Genomic DNA, 16,891 nt, shown 5'->3' with positions numbered 1-16,891 from the left:
CTCTTCTTACTTTTATTTCCTTTCTTTCTACTCCATTCGCTGAGTGAGAATTAAAATTATTGAAATTAGTTATATTTGCACGAACTTGTTATATTCGCAGTGAATCGCTGTGCTTCCCCCTCAACCGCCCAATCGCCTAAACACAGTCAAGCAAGAACGAAATGATTCGTGGTGCAATTGCGTAAACTGTTGCGGCCGCGGTCGGACAAACAACTTTTTTCCCGTTGCTGCGTCGCAAATCGAATGCTCCCTTGGTAGAAAAGAATGAATGCCATCCTCATCGCCGCTCAGGACGAGATTTCAACTGCGACGTACAGGAATTTTCCATTTAAGACCTTCATTCAATACCCTTTCCGTAGAGGGAGAAAATGCGACGGAAAAGCGGAAGTGTTCGCATTTCCTCGCTCCAACCGTTCTATGCATCATGATTTAAATGACTATCTGGCGACAATCAGGTGCAGTGGTGGTTCGTAGTGGGACCTAACCATTTCCTGTACAGAAATCCTGTAATGTTGATGCGGTTTTACATATGGATACGTGTCTACGAGACCTTCATAGAGAGACAAATCTTCACTGGACGGCAATATGTCGGTCCACGCCAACATTGCCACCAGACTTCGTTTATATCCAGTATTATAAATTATTTTGGATGTGCCTATAGTAGGGTCAAAACGACATGAACCACGGTGCAGTTGCATAAACGGCTGAAGTCGAAGTGGGACCATTGCGGACTGCAGCGACGTGCTAGTAAGGGTCCCCAATGGATTCCAACCGCTTGGGTCCACCGCACTGCTTCGAGCATCGTGCTTCATGTCGTTTTCACCCCACTGTTACGCGCTACTGTAACCTCATCATACTTTAGAAGGTGCTCCAAGTTTACCGTTCGAGATACACATGTACAAAAAGAGAAAGAGAAGGAAATCGTGCAATGCAAAGTGGAAGTTAATGTGAGAATCACACAATCAATGATTAACTTGTTCCTAAGCAATTCTTTTTATTTCTCACTTCTACTTTTTTTCTGCGATCTCAGTCACTAATAATTAGAGTGGGTTAGGCAGCGGTCAGTGTCGCTTTCCATTACCAGTTCAAGTTCGACGTTAACGCTCACGAGACGAGCGTTTTCTTGTACACTAACGATCATTTTAAGTTTCTAGTTCGAGAACTTATTGTTTATTTTAAAATTAAGATTCCCATCTCCCAGTTCTCAACTTTATTCGAGGTACACATGTACAAGCACGTCCTATGAGTAGGATTAAAGGCATCACTCCATGAATTTGAGGTGGTACGGACTTCAGGTGGAGTATTCGTATACGGGATGGGAGACTACGGAGAGGGGGGTGATTCCATCCATTTCTTCCCAATTGCCGTAAAAAAACGGCCCGGAAGACACAGCTTCGGGCGTTTTGGCGCGCTATTTTCTCCAGGGAGTTCGACTGGAGCGCGCCAGCCTTGTGCGGCGCAGCATCTTCCGGGCCGTTTTTTACGGCAATTAAGAAGAAATGGACGGAATCACCCCCCTCTCCATAGTCTCCCATCCCGTATACGAACACTCCACCTGAAACCTGCACCACCTCAGATTCGTGGGGTGATGCCTTCAGAGAATGTTACATCCACTTGAACTCGGAGTGACTGATTTCACTCGTTTGAAATAAACACGCAACAAAATGACCGAGGCAGGCTGGAGTGCCTAGAAACTGTCATTCGATAACGTGAACGAGTTCTCAAAATAATTGAATTTCGCGTGTTAAGTCGGTTCGGCGAATAACTCTTACAAATAATTTTCTTAGGAATAATTCTCTTGTGCAAACTTTTAAATGTATCATGAAAAGGCTAGGTAGATGTTTCACAAACCAAACTATTCAGAATATCTTCACGATGTGATACTCGAGATTCGAGTCTAACTTTGGATTTATTAATGGAGCATTGGATTGAAATTGTAATTTTTACATGTGAAAACTGAAAATTAACAAGGGATGGCCGTTCGTGTCCTGGGATTCGTTTTTTTTCATCAACGTGAGGACGTTGATGTACGCTGTACCTCCTAAGCGAAATAAGCACTCGGGATCAAAACGACCTGACATGTGGTGCAATTGCATGAGTGCCAGGACTCTCGCTAGATCCTAACGGTTCAAACTGTGCAATTGCACCACAAGTCAGGTCGTTTCGGCGCGACTACAGCCGCGTTCTTTTTCCCTTGCGCACTGCTCTTCATTCCCTACATTCACAGAGACTCAATCTTTTCACAGTCGTATCTCATATTGTGTCTGTGGAAGTTTCCAAAGATACGGTTCGAAAAATACCCACAAATTTTTGTGTTTTTCGTCCTGGTTCCGCAGAAAAATGGAAAATTTCGTAAGCACAAGCAGAAGGGGGGCCACAGTCGGCTCTCGTGATATCGCAGTGGGACCATCGCTCGGCTCCGCAACTCTGCTGGATGTAGTAAAAATCCCACCACGAGCACAACCGCCTACGCAGCTGCACATGTGAGGCCGTTTTGATCCGACTCCAATTAATCGAATCCATAACTGTTAGGAGCAAAGCTAACAAACCAAATTTATCCGATGCTAACTAGAATTCTCGCTCGTCTCACGTGGTCACAATTGCGCAGTGATTTTTTTCTTAAAGCAGTGGCTGTCTCACAAACCCTGGAGTAGGACGAGGATGTATTTCTCTTTCCATTGTATCACCAACTCTAAAATCCCTGACGTCGGGCGCGTGTTTAGACGTACAGTACTCGTGAAAGTGCGAAACTCTTAACCTATATTCCAGTTTTCTAGTGCTGATGATCTGGAGGCTGGGAGGTGGCACGAGTTCACCAGCGATTCACCTGTCAACGTAATTATCGTTAGAATAAGTTCTGCACCAAATCATTGTGTTTTCTGACGAATTCCTCAAATTCTTCTCCATCACAGAATTTGATTGTGTACTACTTTTTAAGCAGAACCAAGATTGTTATTGATCTTTATTCTGGCTAACGTGTCGGCGTCGTCGCCTTCTTCAGAACCTGAGGGTCAGAGGTAGGGTCGTTACTAGTTACTACTAGCGGCGCAACTCTAACAACTGGTGGTCCGCCAACATCACGATTTTGTGGCTATCAAGGTGAGCGCTATGGTGATCTGCTTTTCTGACGTTGCCTTTGAATAATCTGTTTGCTAAGTCATATCTTGTAGGATGACGAGGCGTTTGAGGGAGTAGATTACACGTGTCTTTGATTTTTCTGAAGAATTTTTTGATTGATTTTTTCTTCTGCAGAAGGCGACGACGCCGAAATGTTAGCCAGAATAAATATCAATAACAATCTTGGTTCTGCTCAAAAAGTAGTACACAATCAAACTCTACGATGCCAAGATTCAAAGAAGGTCGAACTTGGAACTTTCTTCTCAATCAGTTATCGTAAATTATCACTTTTATTCGTAACATCTACCATCTCTATAATTACATAAAATAATAATTTTTTGAAGAGGTGAAGGAAATCCTTAATCTATTATTCATGTCATAAAAATTATCTCAAAAGACAGATTGAAAAGTATAGTTTTATTTTAAAGTTTTGAAAAGTATTTGCACTAACAAACTATTGAATTTCCAAATCAATTTTGTTTTTAAATGCTGCGCTGATGATGCGGCATAACTCTCAAAACCACCACTTTTTGTTTTGTTTTCCTCGTTGAGTTTCCACTTCGTATTGATAAATTCCACTTTTCTATTCGAATTTAATTCCAATGTAAATTTTTTTTGGTGTAGTAATAAAGAGATCGGTGTAAACCTTATTCATAACTGTGTTTCCACAATCGTAGCAGCTTTCTTTCTATGGAAACCAATTTTATTCACATTTATTTGCACTAAGTAACTTTTGGAAACTTATCGGACAATGTAATTTATGTATTATTCACAAGACACTGCATTTCCAAGACGTTTTTTTCGCGTCCTTCTGGCTTCTCCTCTTTTTTGCATCCGGAATCTTCACTGGTTAAAGGCATCAACCCACGAATTCCAGGTGGTACGGATTTCAGGTGGAGTATTCATATACGGGAACGTAGATTATGGAGAGGGGGTGATTCCGTCCATTTCTTCCTAATTGCCGTAAAAAACGGCCCGAAAGATACGGCTTCGGGCGTTCTGGCGCACTATTTTCTACAACGAGTTCGACTGGAGCGCGCCAGCCTTGTGCGGTGCCGCATCTTCCGGGCCGTTTTTCACGGCAATTAGGAAGAAATGGACGGAATCATCTTCTCTCCATAATCTACGATCCCGTATACGAATACTCCACCGGAAATCCGTACCATCCCAGATTCGTGGGTGATGCCTTTTGTGTTTTTCCAAACCATGTTTCGAAGAAAAGTGGTCGTTTTCTGTACAAGATGAAGGCACAATCAGATGTTATGAATTGACGCATTCAAAGATTCTTTCGAAAAGAAAGAGATTTCATAGAAAATTAGTCGAAAATGTAAGAGTTTTTGTGGTATGTGAGGACACGAGCAGTCTCATGAAAGTCATTAGCAGTGCATACACTTGAGAAAGAACTTCGTGAGATTTCGGAATTAAGACTTAACTGGTGTAAAATTAAAATAGCATTGATAATATAAGCGAGGATGTAATATACACACAGATTGTGTTGGAACTATTTATAGTTGCCAAAACAAAACAAAACAAAACAAAAAAAAACGTTCTTTCTAGAAGGGCCATTAGAGAAATGAACAAGGTTGAGTGCTTTGGGGTAGGAAAGCAGTAAGGCATGAAAAAAGCCACTTAATCGCCTCAACAGAATTTCTAAATGAAAGCTGCCGGTGGTTAATAACAAAAAAAGTTATTAATAGAAAGCACAATTAAAGAGAATGAAATCATTGTGCTCAGGAAAAAAAAAAACTCTTGTTTCAGCACGAAAAAGGAAGCAGGTGAAGGACCTTATTCACACTTATCGCAGTGATTGTACAGTTTATGGGCATATGAAGGAGTCAATGCATGGTACTTGCAACAGAAAAAACAAATAAAGAAGAGAGAAAAGAAAGAAAAAACGAAGAAAGATCTGAAAAGCAGTCAAACAGAATCATATTGGTTTAAAAAAATCGCACGACATTAATCACTGTAATTTGTTATAATATAATGTGAGGTTCTTTTTGCGTGACTGAAGCTGTCTCGCCGAAAAGTCGTTAAGAAGTTCTTCATTGAAAAATCGATGAGAGTCGATTATTGATCTGACCACTGTTTTTTTCTTTTTACAAAGGAAGTTCGTATATGGGATGTTTGTGGTGGATTTCAGTTTTCTTTAGTGGTAAGCCGAATCTGAAACCTACTTCAAAAACTCCCGTAATAAGACAAAAATCTTTGGAACACCTGCATTGATTGATATGTTTTCGCAAACATTTATTAACATCGCGTGAATATTTTCAATTAATCAATATATCGAACAAAAAACCACTCTTTTAGTCCGTTAAACCATTAATCCACATACAGGAGTATATAAAAAACGAACATTTTTCCCACTTTTTCGGGGACAGAAAAACTGCACATTTTTTCTTCGCTGTAATCATAAACAACTAAAATAATGTTTTATCAACAAAAAAAAGTCATAAAATTACAATACGAGTAGATCGGAGACGGAAGAACTATGTAGCTCTACAAGGATGTCATTTTGATAATGAAAAAATATCTCAGGAAATAAAAATATAGTTTACCTTCTTAGGTTTAATAAATCTAACCTTAAGTAACAAGAAACCCTCATCTTATAATCAACTTTTGACTGAAATCAACAAGGTACGAGCTTCCTTCTTTATTATTGGAACTCGTAATGCCATGGAAGATCCCAATGATCCAGACCTCGGGAAAAATGTAGTTGGGGGGAGGGGGCACTCAGTGGCACCTTATTTCAGGATTTTCTATCCTACTTTTTCCCCTTAGCAACTTCAGCTTACTTGTTATAGAGCGCTAGTCGGGGCCCTAAGACTAATGACTAAACTACATTTTCCCTTACACCTCTTCCTTTGCCCAACCTGTGAAGAGCCAGCAAGTGCTCCCCACCTAATACATCCAAGAAACCATCCCTATCTCGAAATATGTTGTCTCCTTTGTTCAAATATTCATAACAAAATACGTCAAGGAGTCCTAGGAGGTTTCAGGGTGCTATGAGAGACCTAAGACGTGAAAATATGTCAGTTCTCTGAAGCATCTTGTCGCCTACTGTAATGTGCAACTGAGAAGTGAATAATAAGATAGGTATAAAAACGCAACTGCTACTAGTTAGCAGATGGTTGTTGTAAACGAGCCGACAGGCGACAATCCTGGAATTTCTTCGCTGACGAGTGTCACAATATTCACAATGGGGCGCTCTTGCCGTCACTTTCGTGTGAGGCAGCTTTTTCTGTCGCTTGCCGAACGCATTACAAAGCGGCGCGAAACGGCGTTACTGCACGCGCTTGATGCGCAAATGAACTGTCAGCCGGGATGCATTATCAGTCTTGCTCATCCCGGGATCGTCTACGAGTTCACGGATCAGGAATGCACTTCGCCGGCCCATCAGCAACATGCCTCCGCGATCCCCTCCTCGTCACACTCGCCGCTCTGCCGTGCACGTGTGATTATCGACGCGGCGCGGTCGTCGTCGTCGTCCACCGGGGGGCTGGGCTGGCCGGCCGGCTGGGGGTTGGGCCCGGGACGACTGGCGAGGCGTGGCCTCGCATGCAGATATGGGCCGCCTCGGGCCTCCTCCGGCACTGCTACCTCGCATGTCATGACGTCATGACGTACTTGGTACGAACGGACCGCGTCGTCATTCTAACACTCATCAACTACTATCATGCTGGTCAAGGAGTACCGCATACTCCTGCCGATGACTGTCGAAGAGTATCGTATAGCGCAGCTTTACATGATACAGGTACTGTTCTCTGTTCCTCTATGCTCTCGATGACGCCTTCCTTTTCATTATCGTCTCATTCTCTTCTGTTGATTCAGATTTATGAGGACAATGAACATTATTTACATTTTTACGTGCTCTAACGGTTTATTTGGTGTTTTCGTGAGCGTTTATGCGAGAAGAACTCAAAAAAGACTTAGTCCGCCATGTTTCCAACCATTTACTCTTTTTAGATCACTCCTCACCTTTCTTATTTTGGAACTATTTAGTGTTTTCCCGAAAACCCTCTTTTGAGGTTCTTTCTCTTCGTTCCAGCACTTAAACGGGCCCCATTACACTTGTTTTCAACGCGATTTTCTAGATATTTTTGAATACTCTGGATTTTCTGGAGCGTTTTCTCTTCCTCATTTCCATTTGTTTTAGAGAAACCGCCCAAACTTTGTTACTGTAATCTTGTTTCCAAAACAGTTTTTCCTCTATGCTCCTCTGTTTGTTTCAGAAAGAGAAAAGAATCTTGGCAAACTTGTTCTTAAGAAATATTTGCTCCATAAAATTCCTGGTTGTTTTCTTGAATACTGAGCCGCTTATCTGAGAAAATGATCTGTTTTCAACATCTCACATTACATTATAGTACAGTGTTGTTGTTGAATTTGCATTGAAAAAAGCGAATTCATTCGAATACATATTCGAATATTCGAGTAACGTTCATCAACCATACATGCATCATTGAATACATTTGTTAGCAGCTGATATTTTGCTAAGAGTGCAAATTCTCGTCCGCTTTCTTCTCCTCCTTTTTGCCCCTTTGAGCACGGATGACATGTCAGTATCACACTTTATTTGATTGCTCCACGCTCCCCTAATTACTTTAATTATCTGCACTCCATGGAAATCGAATCGGTACTATTAGCTTTGTTAAATAAAATAAAGGTGGTTAGTCATTAACGAGACGAGCACTAATGCTTCTAAGAAAAATGGCGTACTTGAGAAACGAGAAACGTTACAAATTCCTAGATTTATGTACTTTATACGAAATCACGACGCGCTGAGTTTTTTCCTCATGTGATAACATTGTAGAAGATTTTTTCTTTGGATGCAATATCACATAATTTGTTCGTCGTTCAGTTTTTGCGATTGTTGGTGTGCTGACCTCATCAATTCAGGCTCATTTTCTTCTTACGCTTCTCCTATTTGTTTAACTTGTCGCAGCAATTAATTTCCCCTCAGAAAACTGACATTTTCTTCAATCGTTTGTTTGAAACGGATGTGAATCCATGTTTTTCAAGAGTTAAGCGGGTGTTTCTTATGCTTTTAAGTTTTCAAGTGACAGAAATTAAATCCTCTGATTATTTAATGCTTTAACGCTTAATTTTTATAGAATGTTAAATTCGTGAGGCTATAGTGGCTAGTAACGAAGGAAAAAAGTTGAATTCTGCGCTCTATCCTAGATGACTTTGTCGGTCCGATCCGCAATTGCGGATTTGCGTGAGTTGACAGCGTTCTAATGTATTTTGGAGACGTGTGGAACGTTTCCATTACACAGTCCATTCTAATTTCGAGAGAATCGAGAATAATTTCGCCTACTGTAAGCGGTTACATCCATTCAGCATCTGACTCCTAAATAATTCACATCACCATGCTCTCCATTGAAGTGACTGTTGGTTTTTTCCCCTCAGTTAGTTCTCTTAAGAGCTTCTCCTCTGCCTTTTTTGTTCCGAACTCGTTGCAACGTTTAAGTGTCTGGATTAAGTGTTAGTCAGTGCTTATCGTCATGGAGATGAAAATTGTTCTCTTCAAACAATTCGTTCGGCGTTGTTTTCCAAATTCCACTGCACGGTGTTGGTGCATTTTACTGCGTTCTTCCCCAATAATCCTAGATAATAAGTAGAAGTATGCAAAAAGACATGTAATCGCTAGAACCGGTTTTGATATTTGCTTACTGGTAGTTTTTCATAGTTGGTAAATTTTTGGCGCTAATGCACACCAACCTTGGGTTAATATTTGATTTCTTTTTTTTTTTGGGACGTGTTCTTCAATTCACTGATAACTTTGTATTTTTTCCCGTGCTTCTCGATCGTCGTGGCGTTTATTGGCGTATGATATCAGCAAGCACAAGGATTATTCGTCCGATTGACAGTTCGGCGGTGGCGCAAGCGAGCGAGCGGGCTCGTGGGAAGTCTCACGCTGAGCGCCACACTCCTCCGACAATCGTCGTCGTGTGGAATAGGCGATCAGTAGCCGCCACCGTTGCCGAGAAAACTAGTTGCGATTATAATGGTGCCTTCGTGTGGGGGCAACAGATAAAATAAGTGGTCTACGGACAGTTTCTTGTCGAAAAATGAGCAACTCAGAAATAACATCCATTATAATAGAATTGAAAAGAAAACAAAATTCTCTGAAATTATGTGAAGAATTAATGATGAGTTAGAAATTCTATTCAAATATTCACTCCAAGAGTTCATGCGAACTTAGAATTCCCCCTTAAACATTCATTTTAGGTTCTAATGAACTCACTAGAATTTAAAATTCAAAAATTAATTTTAGGTCCGAATGAGCCCACTAAAATGTACCTTTAAGGGAAAAAGGCTCCTAAGCTATATCGCTCCTCTTTTATAAGCGGCTTATCACGAATTTGACGCAGTACAGAAACCCCAGGGAACCCGTAGACATAGGTGCGATGGAGAGGAGCCGGACCCTACTCAGATGAAGGGGTCTAGTCACGTGATGAGGATCCCTTCGCCAAAAAGTGAAGAGGTCGAGTACCTGCTCCGACTAACGCATGTAAGCCCGTAGAGTTCGAGCGCTAGATTACGGAACCCAGCGTAGCTCCGTAGCGGTGCGTGAACAAAGGGACGTTTTCGAACGTACCTCTCAGCAACAACCGCCGTTCCCACGCCGTTTTTCATAACGATTATGGGAAGTTGAGCGGCCCATGCCGTGTTTCTTATTCTACATCCCGAACATTACTGGTTCCTGTGGTTTCGGCACTGCTTCAATTTGATGATACGGTGCCTTTAATTCACGGACACAGTAACAAATGAAAAAGAACAAATAAAAAGTAACGTTACATTGATTCAGCTGTAATTTTTGTTTGTCGATGATTCATTTTTTCTAGAAATTCGACTTTTTAAAGGAGATTGCAGTCGCGTAAGGCGAGGAGAGTGTACGACTAGCTCTAAGTTCACAACGATCTATGAGTAGAATTAATTTAATTAGCTATGAGTAAAATTAATTTGATTGTTTTCATCATTTTGACTCTTATCAACTTATCAGCTTATCGCACTTTACTCGGTGATGTATCCTTGGATTAAAACTGCTTTTTAAATTTTTATAGGAATTTATTTCATAGGAATTTGTTTCAAAGGAATTCATTTTCATAGGAACTCGTTTCACAGGAATTTATTTTCATAGGAATTTGTTTCATGGGAATTTCAGAAGGAATGGAGAAACAATCATTTACTCCTCTATTTACCCACATATGTGGTCGATTCAACAAAAAAAAAACACGAAGACGTCATTGTGTTGGATTCAAAACAAGATTTCTGGCGCTAAATTCTTTTAACAATAGAAAATGACGTGTAGTCTTCCGTCGTAATGGGAAAATCAAATCGTCCCTCTACCCTCTCTATTTTCTGGAATGCTCGTAGCGATGGTTTGGGTTCGCCGATGAGGAATGCAATAATCGTAAATCTGTCATAAACAGCCAATTTTCTACATTCTATTCGACAACTCTGTAATTCCCAGCGCTTACCAATTTTCTCGTCGATATCTTACGAGAAAATATTGCTAGAGAATTCAAATTCGCTTCGTTGTTCATAATTCAAAGAAAAAAACCCTACTATTACGATAATTTGCCGGAGAGGGAGAATAATTCTTCTGTTGATCACGTTGTCGCAGTAGAAAATTGCTCATTCTCGTTGCAGACGAATTTTGAAGATTTCCCACGCTATGAGATGGACACGAGTGCGGTCCTAAACAAGTTGTCACTGAAAATGTGTGAAAACAAATGATTCAGACCAGTTCGCTAGCGGTTTCCTGGAAAGTTCACGAACAGGTCAGCATTCCTGGCGTTGTTTGTCGCATACGAAAGCGATAGCAGCAAAGCAGAACATAACAGAACTTCTCTGTACTGTAAGTTCTGGAAAGCAAAATTTTTTTACTTTTACATTCAATGCAGTTCACCTACAAAAATCATGCGTAAGTCATGTGTGCGCCTCGCGCGACTGCAACCCCGTGATATGCACTTTTATGTGAAGCGTTGTGTAAACAATGCGCCATCTTTAGGATGTGAAGACGGCGCCCCATCGAGTGTGGTAGTAAAAATGCACTTTTATGCACTTCCACACTTTGGGAACTATACAAATCCTTATCGCGGTTCTATCACGATCAGAAACGATCAAATGGATCAGAAACGTGCAACGAATGTGTTGAAGAAGAAATTTTTCCAGAAAACATTAAAGAGGAATTTGTATGCAATCTATGCCCAAATACTACGAATCTTCGACTAACGGCCCAAAGTTCTTTTAAAATTACTTGAAAAACAAGCAATTGCTCTAAGGTAAATTAAAGTCAAATCACTATTTAAAATATATAGTTTATGTTTATAAATGATCACTTAAATCAAATTAAATCCCTTTTAAATGATAATATAACGTAGACATACTAATATATGATATAGTATGACTAAAATATTAAGGATTGCTCATCCAATATAAATTAGGAATTATTTAAATTGTGCACTTAAAACTTTTTTGTTCCTAAATCTCTCATATCCAACATCTTTTCTATATACAGTTTCCATTTCTGATTTTCAATTTTTCCAAAGTTTTTATTTCTCAGAATCACATAGAAACAGAGGTAAAGATTTTATTGAGTTCAACCTAATTGCAACTACGGTAGGATCGCTAATTCTTCAACAGGAGACGAAAATTACACGGATCCGCTTTTTTTGTCTTCTGTCGAAGAATTAGCGATCCCACTGTAATGAAACTTCTGGCACAAACACAGCTGGCCGCGAACAGTTTCAACCTCGTTGACGCGACGCATCGGTGGAGAACAGGGGCACTGGTTTTTAGGGAGTCCAACTGCACAGTAAAACCACCTAAAAGAAAGTTGACTTTGAAGGTAGGGTACGTGAAGCAGGCAGATTACAGCCAACACGCTTCTTCGCCGCCGATGCGTCGCGTCAACCAACTGAACACGTTTCGCGTCGACTATGTGCTAAAGAGAAAAGAAAAGGAAGGAAAAAAATGAAGAGAAAGAGATGATGTATTTTGCGTCACTTTTGGGATTCGTAAACATATTCAACTTCACTTCTGTATCTTTTGTAATTTATTGAAGCGAACAGTATTTTATTAGGTTTTAAATCAGTAACTCATCCAAGATATCACGAGCTAAGTCATATTGGCCAGAAGTCATATTTGCGTTATTTGCAGCTCCAGGAAGAGGAGATTAAAGATGAAAGCCCTCTTTCTGCAGAATATTTCGCTGCACAAAGAAGCCAATCGCCCTCTTGTGTACACTTCCATGTTAAACGACTTTGAATGTACGCTAATCCCGGGGTGCTTCCAAACTCTTATGGATTGGAGATGACGGCACGGTCACTAAAACGTCCTCCACCCCCTCCCCCTTCCCTACTCCCGAAGGAGCGACCGTTTTTTTGTCAATCAAGTTTGTACTTTACTTTAGTGACGAATATTCTAGGATGTTTTACGTCACACAATTTTCTCCTCAATTTCTCAAGACGACTTAAAAACAGAATCTCTTTTGAAAAATATTGGGGTCATCTGTAATTTTTTTTTTTACGGTATTGGTGTTTGGAAAAATCGGTTTTTTTTTTTTTTGGAGTTTCTCCCAAAAAAAGGAAAAATCAGAAGAAAGCATTCCGTAACTTCTCGCGCTTTTTTTCGCTTTCAAAGTTCTTGGCTTGAGGTATGGATGCAGACAGCGTTCAGAGAGCGATCTCATATTGGGTCCTTTTCGTTAGTAGGTGGCCTCCAGGAAAGGGTAGCTCTTGCCAATCCCAACAAAAAAAAACCCATCAAATTGAGGAAACAGATAAACAAATTAAGGAAACAGATTCCTGAACAGGGGTCGATTCTTTTTTCACCCAACAACGCCACCCTTTCTATCGTGATGAAGTCTACGCCTTTATTTCTGGACTTCTATGCTTGTGAGGAATTCCTTGGTCAGATCAACTAATTCCTACTGACTGCTGGATTTGTGGGAGGTGTTTAGCGCTTTCCCTTGCATTATCGGTAACTATGTACGCTATGATCCGTGTCTACAAGAAGCGCCTAAAATTTGAAGCCAGAGGTAACCTTGGAAATTTTTTGCATATGTTGTAATCGTCAAAATTTCAACCAAATTTGATAGTATTCGGGGAGGACGAGTTGAAAAAGATTCGAGAGCTTCTTCGTGCATTTGATTTCAATCGACTATCTTCTACCTGTGATGATGTCAACTGGATGGAAATCTGTAATTAATCGTAGAATCGTTTCCAGATTCCAGCCCCTTGTTCCTATTCAGAAAAGTACAAAATTTTTCATCAGAAAAATACAAAATTTTTTACAACTGCGAGCATTTGTGCGGAGTAAGTAGATAGCAGTATTAGTGCATTTGCAGGCAAAATGGTCACCGTTGCCGTTTTATTTAATTTACACCGTAATGTGAAGTGGAATTGCAATAAAATGAAGGTACTCATAGTTCGTAAATCGAGTTTCTCTGCGTAAGATCGATGAAATTGTTTTGCAATTGAGATAGGCGTGTGCCGGCGACCAGGCAACAAGAATATTCACACTGTACTCACTCTATAACACATCGAAAAACATACGCACAATTTGCAAGACGACATACATATTTCTTCTCGGATATCTTCCATGATGGGATTTATAATCCGAGAGCGCCATATGATTAGCGCTTATTAGTATCGCTAGCTCGGTATTTGTGAGAATCATCAGAGATCTTTGAACTCTCGCCATTTGTTTTGGTGCTTCTTCTTCTTCTCCTGCGGAAAGTATTGGGTGTGGTCATCGTCGATTCTCTGCACTTTTAATCTTGGCGGACAATTTTACAAAAAAATGGTGAAGGAGACTGGGGAACATCCGAGTGTTGTGACAGAAGGACATAGCGTAGTCGGATTCGCTCGAGATTCGCTGCGAATGCACGTTCGATGACTCGAAACCATCCGAGACCAATCGAAACTCTTCCGTCCTTCCAGGATCAAAACAGTGCTACCAGTTTTCAATGGGACCACGAAAACAATGATTTTATACATCGGCTAGTCTCCGCATGTCATGGCTTATGGCCCGGATAAGCGTTCATAAACCTCAAAAGAATCTGAATTGAATACCCGTTCGTCCCCGTTTGATTGGAGGTGAAAATGCATAGTCTTTTCTACTTTTATATTAAGCCATTCCAGAAAATTTCCCCGAAGTAAAACCCCGTAACCTCGTGATTCTACCCGTTCTGAGCGTGTTCTTGACTGAAATAGCTGAAATCTTTACTGCTAAATGAGTCCAACAATCCCTTATAGATCACTAGTCGCTTTAATAATACCAAGAATTTTCACTATATCCTTTGTAGAGTTTTTTTTTTTGAAATCTCTGCATGGATAGCAGCACGCACATGAAACATTCATGAAGACGTGTAGGATTCGGCTGGAATTAATTGCCCCGGATTCCTTAGCAATATTCCTTTTTGTTACATTATTGCGTGCCGGACGTTTGGTCGATGACCTCGCTCAGATGCGAACTAATTAAACCAGCTGGAAAGCATCAGAACTGGGTCTTCTCTTTTTTTGAGAGAGAGAGGGGGAGGGTTGGGAGGGATATGCTGTGGCTGATTTGACGAATTGTTGACAGCTAGGGACTAATTGAAGAGGAACACGAGAACGGTTGGTAACTGGAGAAACCAGCTGCCGAATACATCAAGTTATGGGGCTTTTCTGGCCTCCAATGCTGTTATGGCAAGTGAAGTATATTTTTTCTCCTGACTAAACTTCCGGAAAACTGCATTTGCAACAATGAAATCCACATCGAGGGCGAAAATTCCGGATAAGGAAATTGAATCGTCGGAATCGAAGCATAACAGCTGACGGAAACATTCTCAGATCTAAAGGAAGAAATTTTCTCAAGATGTGATGCAAAACAAAAAAAAAATACTAAAAAGCTGAACTTAGGTAGAATTTAGGTGCTCTTTTTGGAAAGATTAGAAAGATAAATGAAAAAAATTCCCAAGAAAAGGTCTCTTACTTGAGAGATCTTCTTAGTTGAGAATTTCTTTTTTTTAAACCAAACAAAAAGTATCTCTTTGGTGTATTATTATTTCCAAGCGTGCTAGTGTCTTTTTCTGCTCTTTCCTTCTTTCCTTTGTGTTTCGATGAGTGACGATGAAAGGATAAAGTGGATAAAGTTTCTGGCGTTAATCAATCCGTTTGGGATCCGCCACCACGTTCACTTCAATTCAGAATCGTTTGAGGTTCGCGAACGTGTAACTGGCCCACACAATGATTTGTGGGGGCTAACCGATGTATCAAGTCAGTGTTCTTATCCTCCCAGACGAGTTTGGTACCAATTTATCGACCCCGGAGGGATAAAAGGCTTGGTTGGCACTAGGGCGGAATCGAACCTCCGACCGAGCATTCTGCAGCCACGGTGGAACCCCTTACCGAGTTACCATATGAGTTTTAAATGTAGATGCAAAAAAAATTCGTGGAATTCTTGAACATTTGAGTTATAAAAACCTCCTGCAAGGTTGCTTTAACTCAAGACAACTTCGTTTCGATTCTACGTTTAGAAAAGTGCATCTTGCACTATTCTTCTAACTTTTGAACGACTCGAGCGAAAAAAAAAAACCCGTTGAATCAATTCAACTGATTTTGGAAATGCCGCGCACGGAATGTTTTCCATTCCTATAGTTAGAGCACCACCCGCGACAAAGAAGTCTGTACCGGCCCACACGAAGTGAATGAATGTTTGCCTTCTGTTCCTCGATTTTTGACCCGACTTTAGAAACACTAAAGGCAAAAACAACTCTCCGCAAATACAGGCATCAGATAGATCAAGAGCGATGGACTTATCATATTGTCTGACGAAGCGACTCTTTACACCTGCACAAATGATGAAACGAAAACTTTTGGTGGAATTACTGTTGAAATTGTTCCTCAAAGCTCCATTATAAACTCGTACGAAGGACGAACTCGCCTTTACGTCCCTTAATTTCATCACTTGTGAAGGTGTAAAGAGTTGTTTCGTCTGGCGGAATGATCATTCTGCTGCTTCTCGCTTCTGAATTTCTATGAGAATTTCTGCGCTTTACGCTGCAACACTTGCAATTTACAAACAGGTCTGGAACCTTATCCGCTGCTGCAGAGAGCTGAACATCGAATGTATCTCTGAACACTTCTTCCAGGGCACCGATTTTAAGTGCAGGAGGAATAAATTCGCGCAAATCCGAATCAAATTCGCAAATCTTCTTGAGGATTAAATAGAATTTTAATTAGAATGCGTCATGATGGAGAGCCTAGGTCCTTTTAAGTAGCAAAAATAAAACAAGTTGCACGATATGAAACATAAAAAATAAAATATTTCATAATATACATAATATCCATTTAAAATATACTTTTGAAAAGGGCAGAATTTTAACTGAGTGGTCTGAAAAAGAGGCATTCTTCATGTACACACTAAGGGTGGTATATTAAATAAAGAAGTGTATATTTCTGGAATTTAACCGATTTCAAGTGGTAGTAATCGTAGATATGCAGGTATTTCCTGTAGCAAAGGCGTATGGCGGCGGTATAAACGAGTAACTCACCGGCTAACCTCAAAATTCTATTAGTTTTCTTATTAAATAATAAATAAAAAAAATTTTTTAAAAAAAAAAAAAAAAAAAAAAAAACTCCGGTGGTTTTTTACCGTTGATCGTGCACCAGTGCTTAGTCTGCGCCAATAAAAAAAAATCAAAATCTCCATCATTTTGATGTTGATAAATCCTTACTTGTTCCAATGAAAAAATTCGAAATTTCCACCATTTCGGGGTTGTACT

At 40.2% G+C, this 16,891-nt stretch overlaps 2 protein-coding genes across 2 annotated transcripts in view; both read left to right on the top strand.

Moving 5' to 3' along the window:
* Positions 1 to 6,241: 6,241 nt before the first annotated feature.
* Positions 6,242 to 6,736, top strand: RB195_009427 (uncharacterized protein; the record flags this gene model as incomplete). The annotated part of the gene is made up of 1 exon (XM_064189974.1): positions 6,242 to 6,736. The coding sequence occupies one exon, from the start codon at positions 6,242 to 6,244 to the stop codon at positions 6,734 to 6,736; it is 495 nt and encodes a 164-aa protein (XP_064047557.1).
* Positions 6,737 to 6,790: 54 nt separating this feature from the next.
* RB195_009426 (uncharacterized protein) overlaps positions 6,791 to 16,891 on the top strand; it is a gene marked incomplete at both ends in the record, with an annotated part of 33,191 nt that continues 23,090 nt past the window's right edge. The window contains one exon of the mRNA XM_064189973.1: positions 6,791 to 6,868. Coding sequence (XP_064047556.1) covers positions 6,791 to 6,868 — 78 coding nt within the window. The remainder of the gene's footprint in view (positions 6,869 to 16,891) is intronic.

This window comes from Necator americanus, chromosome III (genome assembly GCF_031761385.1).
Source record: "Necator americanus strain Aroian chromosome III, whole genome shotgun sequence".
Classification (NCBI taxonomy): domain Eukaryota; kingdom Metazoa; phylum Nematoda; class Chromadorea; order Rhabditida; family Ancylostomatidae; genus Necator; species Necator americanus.
The sequence above is the reverse complement of the archived record's forward strand: the minus strand, read 5'-3'. Positions and strand labels throughout refer to the sequence as shown.